Below are 21022 nucleotides of genomic sequence, written 5' to 3'. Positions count from 1 at the left end.
CACGTTGTTTTGCCCGTCTCCGCTGTTCCTGTCCTCTGGAACACTAGATCCACATGTGAACTGCTGTGGGTAGCCAAGTCGAATCCTGGTAGAAGAAGTATTGTTTAGGCCGCAGAAGGACCGGTATTTACGGGCAGTTCATTGTCGTTAAATAGTGCGGCTGATTTTGACTAATTTCTCCTCGCTATCCTACGTAAAGTTGATAGTCACGTTTTAAACTCAGCAATCTTCTTCATTGTATACGCGGATAATCTATGTGCCATCACCAGATTTCATCCTTTCCATTCTCTTTGATCGTCATCAACACTGTTGTTATGCACTAAACAGTTACACTCAAGATACAATAGCACTTCGCGATGGAAGAACACCGAAGTGCACACGATTGGAAGATGAGTAGAATTATGTTGATAGCGTGTTTCACTGTCTCCCACTTAACAATGCTGTATGACTGTATGTCCTTTCCTCCCCGAGTCCCCTGAGAATCGACTTAATTTTCATCATTCTTCTCCAGCACTACACCTCGAACTCTACGATTCTACATTCCACCATCCTCCCAAACAACGCTTTACTCCAAACACACGTCCTCAGGAATTAAGGCCTACGTCTGATATTTATAATCTTTGCGTAAGCAACGCCCTCCTTTCCCATGCTGGTGTGTTCATTATATCGTCCTTGTATGGTCCTTCATGTGATATTTTACTTTCAAAGTAATATACTTCATTCACTTCGTTTACTGCTTGGTCCCCAGTTTCAGTATTGAGTATAATGCTCATCTCATTTCGGCTTTTCGCCATTGCTTCTCTCTTCCTTTGATTTACTCTTAATCCATATGCTGCAGTCAGTAGCTTGTTCTTTCAACAGGTCATCACTTCCATCGAGGATATCAATGTCACTGCTGAATCTTATCTTTGATATCTTTTCAAGCCTAATTTTATTTCTACTACTTTCATTTATTTCCTTACTGTTTCTTCGGTGCACAGTGTGAACTGTGGGGTAGAAACATTGCTTCCGTGTCTTGCGCCCTTTCCAGTTCGAGCATTTCTGTCTCGGTCTCCCATTATTTTTGTTCCCTCGCGCTTTTTATGCGTATTACGTATCACCCGTATTTTCTACAGCTTATATCTATTTATATACGAATTAAAAACATTTTGCATTATTTGACATTGTCAAACACTTTTTCCAGGTCGACAAATCCCATGAACGTGCCTTAATTTTTCTTTAGTCATGGTTTCATTATCAACAGCAACGTCAGAACAGATTGGACCGTTTAGCTTTGATCGCCATCTAACAGATGGTGACTGGTGATCTTCTGCCATCTATTGCTTTCTCTTCATTTTCATTACTTGCGGGAAACTTCCCACAGCAGCAAATGGACACGCGAAATCAGTTCTTTCTAAAAATGTCCAAACTTTGACCAAAACTTTCTCTCCGGGTTTCTGTTCACTCGCAATTCAATAACTGCAACACTCATCTTGCACAAATCTTTCTCGTAGTTAATTCTTCATGCGAAATATACCATACTCTTTCTTTTGGTACGTCTACACCGCCTACTATTTCATAAGCTTTGAATCTCTGACTGTGAAATGTAACACAGTGCAGTTTTTCAATGTGTTCACCTGTTTACGAGAATCAACTTCAAGAGTAGAACTGTCATTTCAAAATTCAGTGGCAGATTTCTTATATGCACGAAATAAAGAAGCAGTCACGTTGTCAATCTAAACAAAATTTGAAGGAATTACCGTTACTGGTAAAGTAGCGAAGAGCATCAGTTTTATGACACCGTGGTATTCCGGTTTGCCATTTTTAGTGAACGATGTATGACACACACACTGCACAGCCAAAGAAACTGGTACACCTGCCTAATATCATGTATGGCTCACGTGAGCACGTAGAAGTGCCGCAAAACGACCTAGCAAGGATTCGACTAATATCTCAAATAGTGCAGAAGGGAAGTGACATCATGAATCCTGCAGGGCTGTCCATAAATCCATAAGAATACGATGGGGTGGAGATCTCTTCTGAACAGCACGTTGCAAGGTATCCCAGATATGCTCAATAATGTTCATGTCTGGTGAGATTGGTGGCCAGCGGAAGTGTTTAAATTCAGAGTATTCCTGGAGCCACTCTGTAGCAGTTCTGCATGTGTGGGGTGTCGCATTGGCCTGCTGGAATTGCCCAAGTCCGCCGGAATGCACAATGGACGTGAATAGACGCAGGTGATCAGACTGTATGCTTACGTACGAGTCACCTGTCAGAGTCGTATTTAAATGCATTACAGAGCCTCCATCAGGTTGAACAGTACCCTGCTGTCATAAAGGGTCCATGGATTCATGATGTTGTCTCCATACTCGTACACGTCCATACGCTAGATACAATTTCAAAGGGGACCCCCGACCAGGTAACATGTTTCCAGTCATCAACAGTCCAATGCTGGTGTTGACGGGCCCAGGCGAGGCATAAAGCTTTGTGCTGGGTAGTCATGAAGGGTACACGAGTGGGCCTTCGGCTCCGAAAGCCCATGTGGATGATGTTTCGTTGAATGGTTCCCACGCTGACACTTAATGATGGCCCACCATTGTAATCTGCCGCAATTTGCGGATGAATCTTACTTTTGTCACATTGAACGATTTTCTTCAGTCGTCGTTGGTCCCGTCCTTGCATGGTCTTTTTCCGGTCACAGCGATGTAGGACATTTTGTGTTTTACCGGATTCCTGATATTCACGGTACACTCGTGAAACTGTCATACAGGAAGATCCCCACGTCATCGCTACCTCGGAGGTGCTGTGTGCCGACTATAACACCACGTTCAAACTCACTTAAATCGTGATAAGCTGCCATTGTAGTAGCAGTAACCGATCTAACGACTGCGTCAGACACTTGTCGTCTTATATAGGCGTTCCGACCGCAATGCCGTATTCCGGCTGTTTACAGATCTATGTATTTGAATGCGCATGCCTACCCCAGTTTATACAGCGCTTCAGTGTGATTCCAGTTCGACAGAATTTAGGCGGTGATAGGTGTGTATATTACCTAACCACCAGTTTAATAAGTTATGGCTCCAAAATACCAAGACAAATTAGTTGGGAAGAGTGGCAGATGCCGAGCTCGCTGAAGATCAGTTTTTATTCCGGAAAGCTGGCCGAAATGGCCGAGCGGTTCTAGGCGCTGCAGTCTGGAACCGCGCGACCGCTATGGTCGCAGGTTCGAATCCTGCCTCGGGCATGGATGTGTGTGATGTCCTTAGGTTAGTTAGGTTTAAGTAGTTCTAAGTTCTAGGGGACTGATGACCTCAGAAGTTAAGTCCCATAGTGCTCAGACCCATTTGAACCATTTTTTTGAACCATCAGTCCCCTAGAACTTCGAACTACTTAGACCTAACTAACCTAAGGACAGCACACACATCCATGCCTGAGGCAGGATTCGAACCTGCGAACGTAACGGTCGCGCGGTTCCAGACTGTAGCGCCTAGCTTGTTGTATGTATCTTTGGGGGCTGACATCTAGCGACCTACCCGAGAGACACACGTGCATGTGTTCAAATGGATTCAAGCACTATGGGACTTAACGTCTGAGGTCATCAGTCCCCTAGAACTACTTAAACCTAACTAACCTAATAACATCATCACACACATCTATGCCCGAGGCAGGATTCGAACCTGCGACCGTAGCAGCAGCGTGGTTCCGGCCTGAAGCACCTAGAACCGCTCGGCGGCCACAGGTGCATCTATCACCGCCTGCCGTGGGGAAGTTATTCAATGTCTCTTACTGAACGCGTACATTCATCACCTATAAGGATCTAAATATAGGATAGTAGTTTTTGAGTAATCGCTTTCAAAATTTGTATACTGCGCTTTGTTATTAATAGAAAGGTGGTGTGAAAATCTGAGCATTCTAGCCGCCATATGTTCTGAGATAGACAAATTTACTTTAAAGTTACAAAAACTACACTTCAGAAAGGGAATTCACCTGGGAACATTTATGACTTGTTCTTGGTTGTCAGTTGAAACACTCACCTTTATTATCAGGGTATAGAATTATATAACTGAAATTTAATTTAAAAAATTTCGAATAACTTACAATTTTCGTAGTGTGAAATCTAGAATAACTTAAGAAAGAACTAATAAAATCAGTATTTATTTTATTGTGTGTTATGTGAGCCTGTGAGTAAATGAGTGTGTGTATGTGGGACATTCGTCAAATTTCAGTATTGTATTATATACCGCCTTAAGTAACCTGTAAGAGTTACACAAGCCTGTCGTGGGAAAATGATCCAAGGGAATTTACCTGCTTTGCTGATGACGTATGGCTGGGTGTGATTACTATTGTATCAGAGCAGCCAGAAAGTCAGGTGGAATAAAATCTGTATCTAAAGAAAATTTCCAGAATTATTGTCTTTTCGTTTTCGTTTATTAAAGATTACTTTAATATATGCATGTCAGACTGACGCAAATGCATCTGTGTATAAGGATTGGTGCAGATCAGTTTTGGCGTGAGTATGATCATGAGCGAGTATTCTGATTGGCAGTCAGTCAGTGTGGTCAGCCAATCAGAACTGAGACGGTTCCCGCTCGTTACCTGATTGTTATACTGGGAATGAGGTAAAAATAATGTGTAAGATGAAGAATTACTTAGTCTCTGAGTTATTGGTGAGCTAAGGCGATAGCAGTTGTTGTTGAGGACTGCATGGCGAAATTTCAGAGGTTTTTACTAAATCTGTTGGACAGATATTCGTGTGTGAAAATTTGCCCTTCACAGAATCCGTGTGGCATGTTTCAGTATTCAACTACTGAGCATTTTTGGCGAACAATTTCTTTTTTAGAAATCCACAAGAAGTACCGAATGTAATAACTCATATTAGTGGTGAAATTGATGACTGTGAAAATGTTGTTTGATTTGGGTCGGGGTTGGACAGATTTCTGGCTCATGTGCGTGTGAAATGTGTGTACGAATGGTGAACTGGAAGGAAATAACCAGTAGTTTAAATGTGGACTGAATAATACTTTTTCTTTGGTTTTCAAGGACAAAATAAACATCATTTTGTGGAAATTTCGGACATTATTTTCCAGAAGCCAATCCATTTTCTTACAGCCCAATAACATTGAATGACAGTATTACTACAGAACTTTCTTTCATAATTAGAGTTGTGCGGCCTCAGTAATTGTAGATATTAGGTGATGCTTTTTATCAACGCTGCTTTTACATCATCTTGTAAGTATCTATGTTGCCGAGTGAAGGGACAATGAGCAGACACCATTCTGAACGCCATTCTGAGGTAGGTGAACTTTAATTTTCGGCCTGCGCAATGAGAACGACGAATGGACATGAGAAATTGAACCCAGACCCACCGCAGCGCCACGTTCAGCACACACAGATAAGTCGTGGCATTCCTCTGCAACTGTAACAAAGAACACTATGGGTCGATTGGTTCGTACAAGGTGTTACTTGGTGCATATTTGTTGGTGGCAGAGCAATAGAGGACAGTTGGCGTATTATTCGCAAAGCACAAAGGGGACTGCTAACAAGGGAACCTCCCCATCGCACCCCCCTCAGATTAAGTTATAAGTTGGCACAGTGGATAGGCCTTGAAAAACTGAACACAGATCAATCGAGAAAACAGGAAGAAGTTGTGTGGAACTATGAAAAAAATAAGCAAAATATACAAACTGAGTAGTCCATGCGAAAGATAATCAACATTAAGATTGTTCTGGGCTCAGTAGCGCCGTGGTCCCGTGGTTAGCGTGAGCAGATGGGGAACGAAAGGTCCTTGGTTCAAGTCTCCTCTCGAGTGAAAATTTTTATTTTTAATTTTGAGACAATTATCAAAGTTCAGGTACTCACACATAATCAACTTCGCTCTCCAAAATTCCAGGACTTGTTCAGATTTGCTTGGACATATGCAGCATTTGACAGTCTACACACGGAAAAATTTTAAAACGTTAAAAACATATGTTTTGACAGAGCACAGGGAAAACTGTGCGACTGTGAAACTGTTGCATTTATTTGTTGCAGTTTATGTGACAGACTCTTATGTTTTCATCACGTTTTTGGGAGTGATTATGACATCCACAAGAGAACCTATATCGGGCAAGGTAGAAGAATCTTTTCACCCATTCGCCAAGTGTACAAGTTAGGTGGGTCGACAACATATCGCTGTCATGTGACGCACATGCCGTCACCAGTGTCGTATAGAATATACCAGAGGTGTTTTCCTGTGGAGGAATCGGTTGACCTATGACCTTGAGACCAAATGTTTTCGGTTCCCATTGGAGAGGCACATCCTTTCGTCTACTAATCGCACGGTTTTGCGGTGCGGTCGCAAAACACGGACACTAAACTTATTACAGTGAACAGAGACGTCAATGAACGAACGGACAGATCGTAACTTTGCGAAAATAAAGAAAGTAAAAGTCCTCACTCGAGGGAAGACTTGAACCAAGGACCTTTCGTTCCGGAGCTGCTCACGCTAACCACGGGACCAGGCGCTACTGAGACCATAGGTTCCGTTCTGTTGCCTACCTTGCGCATGGACTACTCAGTTTGTGTATTTTGCTTATTTTTTTCATAGTTCCACACAACTTCTTCCTGTTTTCTCGATTGGTGTGTGTTCAGTTTCTCAAGGCCTATCCACTGTGCCAACTTATAACTAAATCTGAGGGGGGTGCGATGGGGAGGTTCCCTTGTAAGGTATTAGTAGACTGCAGCGCCATCTGTCAGCAATAGCGACCACTGCTAAGGGTTGCGCGAAGCTAAATACCGCACGGCCGCGCCATCTGTTGAGAACTGCAAACGTCACTAGGGGCTGCTGACGACCCACTCTCCAGGAAACCGCCATCCCTTTAGCGACATCATCCAACTGACGGGGGTGTCTTGACCTTGAACGCACTCTCGCGGTAGAAAGCAAAACCAGCAACTCGCCATGACAGAAGCAGTAGCTACGAACTTGGGGAGGCTGCGCCGGAAGCTGACGACTTTGCGATCGAACGCGACGGGTTTCGTCAGCCAAGTAAGCGCTTTGGATGGTTCTACAGAAGCAGAAGAAGTTGAACACGTCCGGGAATTCCTACAGGAAACATTGGAAGAGTTGGCTAGACTCAACGGTACAAACCAGGACTTCCTGGATGACTCTGAATACGAAGCCAACACAGACACTTTTGAGGAATATACTGCTAAATGCAAACGCGCCCTTTGAAAGGCCAAAGTTCTTCTAGGAGGAGCGCGTTCAGGGGAGAGAAATGCGACGTCAGCGGCTCAACAACACGTCTGTACGGACATAAAATTGCCTACCATCAAACTGCACCCATTCTCACGGGACATAAAAGCTTGGCCACGATTTTGGGAGCAGTTCACAACTTCCATAAACGAGAATCCGATGTAAGGTGCCAGGACTTGGGCACTTACATGTTAGCTTACCAACATTAGTATTAATAATAAAGGGACTGGGAAGGGCATCTGATAATGACTTTCTTGAATTATGATAAATATGGGGCACTCTCCAGCAGTATTCCCTGCATGTGCGCATGATTAAGTCACTAACTTAAAGCGTTGGTGTAAAATGTGCGAAGCTGAGAATTGTGGAATGTAAAGTCTGCAACTGGCCGTAGCTCGCCGGGCCGCCGTGGGCGGCAGGTAGCGGTCACCGGAAACGCGGGACAATACGGAGCTTTTGGGGATAGCCCGGCATCCGGAGCCACCTGTGCTGGGTACAGGCCCCCACAACCGCACGAGTGGTCGACTGTGAAGCGCGGACAAATTGAATAGCTGGGCGGCGGCCATTAGAGTGGTAAACAGACGCGCGGAGTTCGAATGTTTATACATCGCTTTTGGTTATAAAATGCATTCCCTTGAGTTAGGTCACAAACATAATGCCTCATTTAATTACTTTACCACAATATACTTTTTAATTTATGAACAAACAGCAACTAGTCACTGTTTATAAATTTATCTTACGTACTACATGGAATCTGCCGTAGCTAAAAGTTATGTACTGGACCCCTAGCATTTTTCGTAGTTCATTTACGATAGATGTACGGAAAATGCATCAAAATACTCGAAGATTTGCCCACTATATTAATAGATATTTTCTGACTCTATCTTGCTTTAGATTTTATGACGAGAAGTGCGTTTTATATGGCATAGTGCTTTGGCAACTCACGACCAAATTATCAAGTTTCAACCTAATCTAGACCATGAAAACACAACCGATCAGCCAACTTTCTCCAAAATGATCAGAACATATAAAATTGTATTCTGTCGGTCGGAAATCTTGCCTCCTGACAGCGTGTAACCATATTTGTAACAGCTGTGTTTTTGAGAAAGGAAACCTGCAAATAGATGCACAGACGTTATGTTAATACCACGTTACAAAAACATTTATTAAGCAAGTGCACTGACATACAAAACAACTTAAAATATTCACATATCTGTGAAATGTAATATTCGTTCATTTCTCAAATTTATTTGTACAATTAATCGCTGCACAACTCTTCACTATTGCACTTCTTCTGATTGGAACGTACAGACAGTAAAATTACGAGTAACAAATACTGTGTGTACGCCCCAACAAATATACGACGTTGAATTTGGGTCTTCATAAACAACAATACTACACAACACATCAGACTACAACCACTATAATGGCGTCCAGCCGAAGGTTCAAACTATCCCGCGACTGCAGCGCCATCAGTGAGTCTAGTTATTTTTTACAAGGTCTTTGGCTGGGCAACACGTGGCGGAGACGGGAATTTCGTTCGCCTAGGGGCGATATGACCTACTCGATCATTGGTTAGAATCTCAGAAATGCCGTTGGAGGGATTTCGGCGTTATTAGAGCGTTCGACATTGGCCGAAACGAGTCTTCTTCTGCCGCGTTTCCGTACGCGTGGAAGACGGGAGAATTGTGGAGAAAGAGGACTTCGCCTTCAGCCATCGTGGGGTACGGACTTGGAGACTGCGTCTTGGCCACCGTCTTCGAAGGGAGATATACGGTCTGTATCGCAGCATTGCACCAACGCGCGTTCCATGCCGATTTCTGCGCATAGCTCTTTGTGCACTCAGAAGCGAGATTTTCACCAACGCTTAACCACTTCCAACAACGTCTATAGTATTTTTGATCTTGTAGTTATCCTTGCGAGGTGCCGAGTATTCATCAACGTAGCTACCGGTAACTGGGGCGCGTAATTGCAAATTAGTCGATGTGCCATTCTCAGGACTGTGTGGGTGGTCAAAGAAAACTCACATTTTTGGAATTTTTGTCAGTTACGGGAAACATCAAAATTAAATGCCAGTATTGCAATCGAATTGTCGACTTCATTACAGCTACCATTTAACTTGTCCCAGCAAGCTTTACATGTACCCTGGTCACTGCACAGCTTGCCCAGACGGGAAGGAAAGAGGTTTGCCATCTTCTATGTCAGCGACGGACAAATAAGCTTACGCCGAAGCAGGTATCCCACCGTGTTTATCATGATGGGGAACCTAAGGACTCGATCGATGGCATTGCTGTTACAGCTGAAATATATGAGCAGACTAAGCAAATTTCGAAATCCAAAAATGGGGATAAGAACAGAATTATCCAAAATCACCAGAATTTCTCGAAGAATCTTAACACTTCGATCTGAGGCAGTCCAGAGGCTCTCAATTCCACCTACATTGAGTGCCATAAGCGCATCCAAACACTACGAGCACTAGGAGGAAATGTGGCCTCTTATGGGACAGTGATTACACCCAAACTTCTTCGAGCCTTTCGTGAAGAAATTTGCAAAAATCGGTTTGTGTGTATCCGAAGGCAAAAGGCTGAAGCAGGGAACCTCAGAAGCCTTATGGAATTCTTAAATGACGAGGTGGAAGGAGCTATCAACACACGCAAAATTCATGGAGATACTATTCCACAGGAAAATTTTGTACCAACAGCATCTGCCTTCCATGTAAAGGTTAAAACGAAGGCGGACAGGAAGAAGAAACAACAAAATTCAGAGCTCTTCTGTGTCTATTGCGACGAAAGAGGGCACTGGGACCAAGACTGCCAAAAGATTTCAAGCTTTCAGGCAAGAATAGACGCCCTCAAGACAATGAACCGTTGCTTCCTATACCTGAGAGGTGGCCACAACAGAAATCAGTGTTTCAAACGGGGAAAGGCGTCCTGTGCGAAATGTAAGGGGGAGCATCACATTTCCATCTGTAGTAACCATACCACAACAGTAAATAAAATTGAAACTATGGCTTCTAACTTCACATAACTGCAGACTGCTAGTGCGAGTATCGTAGGACCAACTGGTAAGAGCAAACAGACACGTGCCATCCTGGACACAGGGAGTCAATCGAGTTTCATTCGCCATTCACTGACTGAATCTCTCTGTCATTGGAAGCACTACTGTGGAGATAACAACTTTCGAATCCACGTACAGTTCATCCCACTCAAGGAGAAAGGTGCAGTTTAAAATAGTAAGGTGCTCCACCAATTCCCACATATCAGTGACAGCCTATGAAATCACAAATAATTTTTCACCGCAACCAACAGTGCCACAAGATGTAGGAGATATGGCCTTCAGGGGTGGTTTGTTGGTCCGTTGTGGTTGCATCTATCGTATGGCTACCTGTATTGCCGAGGCACGCAAGTCTTCCTACCAACAGCTAGGTCCAAGATCCATGGTCAATGGGGTGGGGGAGGGGGGGAGGGGGGGAGGGGCTTGTAATCTTGCTCAGATAAAATATATAGAACATAAAGAATTACCACCAAATCTTTTCTTGGAGTAGCTTGATTCGCAAGAAATCGCCCATTATTATACGTGATTACACGCATTTAAACAAGTATCGTATAACAATAATTACATATTCTTTTGCACTCAGCTGTAACACGAAGTATCTTTAATCCTATAAATAATCATCACCAGCACTCTTTGATCCTCTGTCTGCGAGAACGCCGTTTCCTTTCACTTCCTGTCGGCACTGGCGGCTGCAGCAGTAAAAAATGTGAGTTTTGTACCTTACGGTCGTCCGATAATAACAAAATACGTACTGTGTGTACGTTATGTGTTTGGTGTTTGGTTTTTAATGTTCCTTCTTAAGAGTAATAAGTTTTTCTTATTGCATGCCTCATATTTATGTTAATATGTCGCTATTCCACCCGCTATTTCCACCCCCAATGAACCATGGACCTTGCCGTTGGTGGGGAGGCTTGTGTGCCTCAGCGATACAGATACCCGTACCGTAGGTGCAACCACAACGGAGGGGTATCTGTTGAGAGGCCAGACAAACGTGTGGTTCCTGAAGAGGGGCAGCAGCCTTTTCAGTAGTTGCTGGGGCAACAGTCTGGATGATTGACTGATCTGGCCTTGTAACGCTAACCAAAACGGCCTTGCTGTGCTGGTACTGCGAACGGCTGAAAGCAAGGGGAAACTACAGCCGTAATTTTTCCCGAGGGCATGCAGCTTTTTACTGTATGGTTAATGATGATGGCGTCCTCTTGGGTAAAATATTGCGTAGGTAAAATTGTCCCCCATTCGGATCTCCGGGCGGGGACTACTTAAGAGGACGTCGTTATCAGGAGAAAGAAAACTGGCGTTCTACGGATCGGAGCGTGGAATGTCAGATCCCTTAATCGGGAAGGTAGGTTAGAAAATTTAAAAAGGGAAATGGATAGGTTAAAGTTAGATATAGTGGGAATTAGTGAAGTTCGGTGGCAGGAGGAACAAGACTATTGGTCAAGTGAATACAGTGTTATAAATACACTCCTGGAAATTGAAATAAGAACACCGTGAATTCATTGTCCCAGGAAGGAGAAACTTTATTGACACATTCCTGGGGTCAGATACATCACATGATCACACTGACAGAACCACAGGCACATAGGCACAGGCAACAGAGCATGCACAATGTCGGCACTAGTACAGTGTATATCCACCTTTCGCAGCAATGCAGGCTGCTATTCTCCCATGGAGACGATCGTAGAGATGCTGGATGTAGTCCTGTGGAACGGCTTGCCTTGCCATTTCCACCTGGCGCCTCAGTTGGACCAGCGTTCGTGCTGGACGTGCAGACCGCGTGAGACGACGCTTCATCCAGTCCCAAACATGCTCAATGGGGGACAGATCCGGAGATCTTGCTGGCCAGGGTAGTTGACTTACACCTTCTAGAGCACGTTGGGTGGCACAGGATACATGCGGACGTGCATTGTCCTGTTGGAACAGCAAGTTCCCTTGCCGGTCTAGGAATGGTAGAACGATGGGTTCGATGACGGTTTGGATGTACCGTGCACTATTCAGTGTCCCCTCGACGATCACCAGTGGTGTACGGCCAGTGTAGGAGATCGCTCCCCACACCATGATGCCGGGTGTTGGCCCTGTGTGCCTCGGTCGTATGCAGTCCTGATTGTGGCGCTCACCTGCACGGCGCCAAACACGCATACGACCATCATTGGCACCAAGGCAGAAGCGACTCTCATCTCTGAAGACGACACGTCTCCATTCGTCCCTCCATTCACGCCTGTCGCGACACCACTGGAGGCGGGCTGCACGATGTTGGGGCGTGAGCGGAAGACGGCCTAACGGTGTGCGGGACCGTAGCCCAGCTTCATGGAGACGGTTGCGAATGGTCCTCGCCGATACCCCAGGAGCAACAGTGACCCTAATTTGCTGGGAAGTGGCGGTGCGGTCCCCTACGGCACTGCGTAGGATCCTACGGTCTTGGCGTGCATCCGTGCGTCGCTGCGGTCCGGTCCCAGGTCGACGGGCCACGTGCACCTTCCGCCGACCACTGGCGACAACATCGATGTACTGTGGAGACCTCACGCCCCACGTGTTGAGCAATTCGGCGGTACGTCCACCCGGCCTCCCGCATGCCCACTATACGCCTCGCTCAAAGTCCGTCAACTGCACATACGGTTCACGTCCACGCTGTCGCGGCATGCTACCAGTGTTAAAGACTGCGATGGAGCTCCGTATGCCACGGCAAACTGGCTGACACTGACAGCCGCGGTGCACAAATGCTGCGCAGCTAGCGCCATTCGACGGCCAACACCGCGGTTCCTGGTGTGTCCGCTGTGCCGTGCGTGTGATCATTGCTTGTACAGCCCTCTCGCAGTGTCCGGAGCAAGTATGGTGGGTCTGACACACCGGTGTCAATGTGTTCTTTTTTCCATTTCCAGGAGTGTACAAAGTCAAATAGGGGTAATGCAGGAGTAGGTTTAATAATGAACAAAAAAAAATAGTAATGCGGGTAAGCTACTACAAACAGCATAGTGAACGCTTTATTGTGGCCAAGATAGACACGAAGCCCACGCCGACTACGGTAGTACAAGTTTATATGCCAACTAGCTCTGCAGATGACGAAGAAATTGAAGGAATGTATGACGAAATAAAAGAAATTATTCAGATAGTGAAGGGAGACGAAAATTTGATAGTCATGGGTGACTGGAATTTGGTAGTAGGAAAAGGGAGAGAAGGAAACGTAGTACGTGAATATGGCTTGGGGGTAAGAAATGAAAGAGGAAGCCGACTGGTAGAATTTTGCACAGAGCACAACTTAATCATAGCTAACACTTGGTTCAAGAATCATAAAAGAAGGTTGTATACATGGAAGAAGCCTGGATATACTGACAGATTTCAGATAGATTATATAATGGTAAAACAGAGATTTAGAAACCAGGTTTAAAATTGTAAGACATTTCCAGGGGCAGATGGGGACTCTGACCACAATCTATTGGTTATGACCTGTAGATTAAAACTGAAGAAACTGCAAAAAGGTGGGAATTTAAGGAGATGGGATCTGGATAAACTGACTAAACCAGAGGTTGTACAGAGTTTCAGGGAGATCGTAAGGGAACAATTGACAGGAATGGGGAAAGAAATACAGTAGAAGAAGAATGGGTAGCTTTGAGGGATGAAGTAGTAAAGGCAGCAGAGGATCAAGTAGGTAAAAGGACGAGGGCTAGTAGAAATCCTTGTGTAACAGAAGAAATATTGAATTTAATTGATGAAAGGAGAAAATATAAAAATGCAGTAAATGAAGCAGGCAAAAAGGAATACAAACGTCTCAAAAATGAGATCGACAGGAAGTGCAAAATGGCTAAGCAGGGATGGTTAGAGGATAAATGTAAGGATGTAGAGGCTTATCTCACTAGGGGTAAGATAGATACTGCCTACGGGAAAATTAAAGAGACCTTTGGAGAAAAGAGAACCACTTGTATGAATATTAAGAGCTCAAATGGAAACCCAGTTCTAACCAAAGAAGGGAAAGCAGAAAGGTGGAAGGAGTATATAGAGGGTCTATACAAAGGTGATGTACTTGAGGACAATATTATGGAAATGGAAGAGGATGTAGATGAAGATGAAATGGGAGATGATACTACGTGCAGTTTGAGAGAGCACTGGAAGACCTGTGTCGAAACAAGGCCCCGGAAGTAGACAACGTTCCATTAGAACTACTGACGGCCTTGGGAGAGCCACTCCTGACAAAACTCTATCACCTGGTGAGCAAGTTGTATGAGAAGGGCGAAATACCCTCAGACTTCAATAAGAATATAATAATTCCAACCCCAAAGAAAGCAGGTGTTGACAGATGCGAAAATTACCGAACTATCAGTTTAATAAGTCACGGCTGCAAAATACTAACGCGAATTCTTTACAGACGAATGGAAAAACAAGTAGAAGCCGACCTATGGGAAGACCAGTTTGGATTCCGTAGAAATATTGGAACACGTGAGGCAATACTGACCCTACGGCTTATCTTAGAAGCTAGATTAAGGAAAGGCAAACCTACGTTTCTAGCATTTGTAGACTTAGAGAAAGCTTTTGACAATGTTGACTGGAATACTCTCTTTCAAATTCTGAAAGTGGCAGGGGTAAAATATAGGGAGCAAAAGGCTATTTACAATTTGTATAGAAACCAAATGGCAGTTTTAAGAGTTGAGGGGCATGAAAGGGAAGCAGTGGTTGAGAAGGGAGTGAGACAGGGTTGTAGCCTCTCCCCGATGTTATACAATCTGTATATTGAGCAAGCAGTGAAGGAAACAAAAGAAAAATTCGGAGTAGGTATTAAAATCCATGGAGAAGAAATAAAAACTTTGAGGTTCGCTGATGCCATTGTAATTCTGTTAGAGACAGCAAAGGACTTGGAAGAGCAGTTGAATGGAATGGATAGTGTCTTGAAAGGAGGATATAAGATGAACATCAACAAAAGCAAAACAAAGATAATGGAATGTAGTCGAATTAAGTCGGGTTATGCTGAAGGTATTAGATTAGGAAATGAGGCACTTAAAGTAGTAAAGGAGTTTTGCTATTTGGGGAGCAAAATAACTGATGGCGGTCGAAGTAGAGAGAATATAAAATGTTGACTGACAATGGCAAGGAAAGCGTTACTGAAGAAGAGAAATTTGTTAATATCGATTATAGATTTAAGTGTCAGGAAGTCGTTTCTGAAAGTATTAGTATGGAGTGTAGCCATGTATGGAAGTGAAACACGGACGATAAATAGTTCAGACAAGAAGAGAATAGCAGCTTTCGAAATGTGGTGCTGCTGAAGAATGCTGAAGATTAGATGGGTAGATCACATAACTAATGAGGAGGTGTTGCAGAGGATTGGGGAGAAGTTTGTGGCACAGCTTGATTAGAAGAAGGGATCGTTTGGTAGGACATGTTCTGAGGCATCAAGGGATCACCAATTTAGTATTGGAGGGCAGTGTGGAGGGTAAAAATCGTAGAGGGAGACCAAGAGATGAATACACCAAGCAGATTCAGAAGGATGTAGGTTACAGTAGGTACTGGGAGATGAAGAAGCTTGCACAGGATAGAGTAGCATGGAGAGCTGCATCAAACCAGTCTCAGGACCGAAGCCCACAACAACAACAACAACAACATGTCGCTATTCAAGAGTCTTAACTGATGAATTTGTATCTCACAGTCATGCCATCGTAAAGAAATGTATATTATCTACGTTTTGAGTCTGCTTTTTTGTCTCTAGGGAAAAAAAATCACATGTAGTGGTGTCACGAAAGTCTGAAACGTACTTTGCTGTCCCACAGAGGAAAAGCGGCTGTAACGCAGCACTTGCTGTATACTGGCGTGCCTTAAACTGGGCGCATTGTTGAGGCAGGACACAAACAGTAATATACTCTCAAAGGTACACAGCAGTATATAATTAAGAAAACTGATCGAGAACCTACATATTAGGAGTGTGAGAAAAGTAATAAGACTGACAACACTGTGAATGATCTGTGAACGTTCTGTTGTTGTACACGTGTAGGTAGGTGTGTTCATGTCTTTCAGGTGTTCAGTTCGAGTTCCCGCTCCGTACAGGCATCACGCTGTGCGTTACTAAAATGGAGCAGCGGAATTTAGAGCAACGTTATGTAATCAAGGTTTTAGTTGAACTTGGGGAATCCGCGAGTGTGGTCCCTGAAAAGCTGAAACAGGCCTATGAGGAACACTCCATATTAAGAGCAGAAGTTTTGCGCTGGCACAAATCATTTTCGGAAGCCGGAGAACACGTTGGTGATGAACGTCGCTCAACCTCAAAAACCGACGAAAACGTCTAACGTGAGAGTGCTCTTTTGACATCAGACTGATATTTAACAATAAAGATGATGGGTGACCTGTTGAACTTAAACGCTCTCAGCGTACATAAAAGTTTGACCGATGTTGTGCACATCCGAAACGTTGTGCCGAAATGGTGCCGAAAAACATAACAAGTGAGCAATAGGACAATAGAAGAAAATTGTGCACTAACCTTCTTGGGACGATTGCCAACGACCACTAATGGTTCAGTCGTATGATCACATGTGACGAATCGTTGACTTCTGAGTACGATCCTGAGACAAAGAGGCAAAGTGAGGAGTGGCACACTGAGACATCTCCTAGACCGAAAAAAGATCGAATGAGCAAGTCAAAGATCAAAACAGTGCTGATCTGCTTCTTTGACAGTAGGGGTATGTGCACAAGGAATTTGTTCCTCCAGGACAAGCTGTCAACCAAGAGTTTCACAAAGATGTCCTTGAAAGTCACAGGAAAAAGAGTGAATGAAGTGAGACTGGACGTGGCTCACAAATGGTTGCTGTATCACAATATCGCCACACGTCACACGGCCACTTCCTTTACTGAATTTTTGACCTAAAAAGGCATTCCTGTTGTTCCACATCCCCCCTATTCACCTGAGCTGTCCTTGTGACACTTTTGTTTTCCCGGAATTGAGAAGTGTCTTAAAAGAGCGCCACTTTGGGACTCTGGAGAACATTCAAAAGAATATTACTAACGTGTTAAAGACTCCGCCAGTTGAAGCCTTTCAGCGCTGCTACCGGCACTGGGAACAACGACTCCGCCGGTGTGTAGATGCCGAAGGGAACCACTTTGAAGTTTAAAATAGTGTTCTTCGAACAAAAATAGTGAAAACTTGGGTAGATAAAATATCAGTCTCTCTCTTTTTCCCGCACATCTCGTATATAGGAACAGTATGCAACAAACCGATGTAAAAGCGGAAATACGAGATACATATACAGGGTGATTTTTTCCGCCGTGTACAAGCTCTAGGGATTCAATGATGAGAGGATACGGAACAAAAAAGGTCTAATTAACTTATATCCGGAAACGCACGGTTTTCATGCTAGAGACTATTTATGTACCTCCTAATGGATGTGATACAGCGTTGTACACAATGGTTCCATATTCGAATCGAGAGCTTGCCGACATGGTGTTTACTTATGGAAAGGCAACAGGCGGCGGGCAAGAAGGTTGTATGAGGAGACCTATCCCCGCCGAAAACAACCACAGCATTGAATGTCTGCAACAGTGTTTCGCCTTTTATCTCAGACAGGGTCGCTTCAGAAAGCAGGAAATCATGAAGGATATTCCCGAAATGTTCGGACACCATACTTGGAGGAAAATGTGATTAGCACTGCGGAAGGCTACCAGGCAGTTCACCCACCAGTATATTGCGGAACATTCTCCATGACAGATGTTACTACTCTTATCACTCACAGTGTGTGCAGGGCTTACTAGCGACAGACTTTCCACATAGGGAACAGTTTTGCTACTGGTTTCATCACCAGGTAAACGCGATTCCGGGATTTGTGTCACCACCCTGTTCACAGATGAGGCCACCTTTACGCAGAGTGATGTCTTCAACTTTCGTAATAGTAATTTTTGGAATAGTATGCAGAACCTCCACGGTACGGTGTCACCGAAACATCAGCATCGGTGCAGCCGGAATTTTTTGGCCGGAATAAATGGCGAGCGTATTTTGGGATGAGTCTTCCTTCCACGTCGCCTAACAGGCCGGAACGATCAGCGTTTCTTCCGGGTGACTTTGCCTCCCCCGCTGGAAGAAGTGCCGTTGATGCATCGAATGGTTATGTGGCTGCTACACGACGGTGCTCGAGCCCGCTTCGCCGTTAACATCCGGACGCATGTCAATCGTATCTTCCGTGGTCTTGTGGATCAGACGAGGGGGTCCACGTGCAAGGCCTGCTCGTTCACTGGATCTCAATCCGTGCGATTTCTCGTTGTGGGGCTATCTCAAAAGTATCGTGTATGTCGAGCCCATTACAGATATGGAGACGCTAGAGCAGCGTATTCATGCTGCCTTTGACACTGTTCTGATGCAGCCTGGTCGATGTGAACGTGTGAGACAAGACACGCTACGGCGGGTAACATGCATGGAAACCAGTTTCAACACTTACTGTAACTGTGGCCGCATGGTACAGCGAGTACTAGACCGTTGTCTCTGTAACAATGTGTGGCTGAATAAATGGTCTCTAGCATGGCAATTTCGGACGTAAGTTCATTAGATCTTTTTGATTCCACAGCCACTCATCGATGAATTCCTACAGTTTTTACACTGTGGAAAAAATCACCCTGTATACATTTCACAAGCTTCGTCTCCAGACTGAAGACCACAATAACAGCAATACAGGGTGTTACAAAAAGGTACGGCCAAACTTTCAGGAAACGTTCCTCACACACAAATAAAGAAAAGATGTTATGTGCACATGTGTCCGGAAACGCTTACGTTCCATGTTAGAGCTCATTTTAGTTTCGTCAGTATGTACTGTACTTCCTCGATTCACCGCCAGTTGGCCCAATTGAAGGAAGGTAATGTTGACTTCGGTGCTTGTGTTGACATGCGACTCAATGCTGTCCAGTACTAGCATCAAGCACTTCAGTACGTAGCATCAACAGGTTAGTGTTCATCACGAACGTGGTTTTTTGCAGTCAGTGCAATGTTTGCAAATGCGGAGTTGGCAGATGCCCATTTGATGTATGGATTAGCACGGGGCAATAGCCGTGGCGCGATACGTTTGTATCGGGACAGATTTCCAGAACGAAGGTGTCCCGACAGGAAGACGTTCGAAGCAATTGATCGGCGTCTTAGGGAGCACGGAACATTCCAGCCTATGACTCGCGACTGGGGAAGACCTAGAACGACGAGGACACCTGCAATGGACGAGGCAATTCTTCGTGCAGTTGACGATAACCCTAATGTCAGCGTCAGATAAGTTGCTGCTGTACAAGGTAACGTTGACCACGTCACTGTATGCAGATTGCAACGGGAGAACCAGTTGTTTCCATACCATGTACAGCGTGTGCAGGCACTATCGGCAGCTGATTGGCCTCCACGGGTACACTTCTGCGAATGGTTCATCCAACAATGTGTCAATCCTCATTTCAGTGCAAATGTTCTCTTGACGGATGAGACTTCATTCCAACGTGATCAAATTGTAAATTTTCACAATCAACATGCGTGGGCTGGCGAGAATCCGCACGCAATTGTGCAATCACGTCATCAACACAGATTTTCTGTGAACGTTTGGCCAGGCATTGTTGGTGATGTCTCGATTGGGCCCCATGTTCTTCCACCCACGCTCAATGGAGAACGTTATCATGATTTCATACGGGATACTCTACCAGTGCTGCTAGAACATGTGCCTTTACAAGTACGACACAACATGTGGTTCATGCACGATGGAGCTCCTGCACATTTCAGTCGAAGCATTCGTACGCTTCTCAACAACAGATTCGGTGACCGATGGATTGGTAGACGCGGACCAATTCCATGGCCTCCACGCTCTCCTGACCTCAACCGTCTTGACTTTAATTTGTGGGGGCATTTGAAAGCTCTTGTCTACGCAACCCCGGTACCAAATATAGAGACTCTTCGCGCTCGTATTGTGGACGGCTGTGATACAATACGCCATTCTCCAGGGCTGCATCAGCGCATCAGGGATTCCATGCGACGGAGGGTGGATGCATGTCTCCTCGCTTACGGAGGAAATTTTGAACATTTCCTGTAACAAAGTGTTTGAAGCCACGCTGGTACGTTCTGTTGCTGTGTGTTTCCATTCCATGATTAATGTGATTTGAAGAGAAGTAATAAAATGAGCTCTAACATGTAAAGTAAGCGTTTCCGGACACATGTCCACATAACATATTTTCTTTCTTTGTGTGTGAGGAATGTTTCCTGAAAGTTTGGCCGTACCTTTTTGTAACACCCTGTACAAGACATCATACAGAGTTACTGCAAGAAGTCGTACAATGAAAACCGTTATGTCCACCAACGTAGCACTCGACGTAGGTCTTTCAACACTGAAAGAACAAGTCGTATACGTCAGTGGTATCGCTGTGTCCGGCTGGAAAGTTTTCACACCTCTCCTTCGCGAGTGTAGCGCACTTTGGTAACAAGTAACACGCCGCGCGGTCGGCACGTGAGCAGTTTCGCTGTTTCGGTGTAGTGGCGAGACGCGATTAATTGTGAGGCAGGGGACGGCCCTGGTGCGTGTCGCCTGGCAGAGCCCCCCCCCCCCCTCCCACCGCGGCGGCGGCGGCCGCTATAAGCCGGCGGCGGGCTGGCGGGCGCGCAGTACGGCCGCAACTCGCCGCTCCTCCGCCTCCGCCGCCGCCTCCGCCACCTCTTCGCCCCGTGCTGTCCGCCGAGAGCCCGCCTGCCCGCCTGCCCGCCTGCCCGCCTGCCTGCCTGCTTGCTCGTCGTCATGGCTGCGGTGCTGCACGCCGCCGACTGGGTCAGTATCGCCAGCCGCCACC

At 45.1% G+C, this 21022-nt stretch overlaps 1 protein-coding gene across 1 annotated transcript in view; it reads left to right on the top strand.

Annotated features, from left to right (window-relative positions):
• The first annotated feature begins 20930 nt into the window (after positions 1–20930).
• Positions 20931–21022, top strand: part of LOC126187927 (probable cytochrome P450 4aa1) — a 279646-nt gene continuing 279554 nt past the window's right edge. Inside the window, exon 1 of the mRNA XM_049929290.1 lies at positions 20931–21000. Within this exon, the coding sequence (XP_049785247.1) occupies positions 20971–21000 (30 nt within the window). The 5' untranslated portion in view covers positions 20931–20970. The remainder of the gene's footprint in view (positions 21001–21022) is intronic.

This window comes from Schistocerca cancellata, chromosome 5 (genome assembly GCF_023864275.1).
Source record: "Schistocerca cancellata isolate TAMUIC-IGC-003103 chromosome 5, iqSchCanc2.1, whole genome shotgun sequence".
NCBI lineage: Eukaryota > Metazoa > Arthropoda > Insecta > Orthoptera > Acrididae > Schistocerca > Schistocerca cancellata.
Note: the sequence above shows the minus strand (reverse complement) of the source record. Positions and strands in the feature narration are given on the sequence as shown.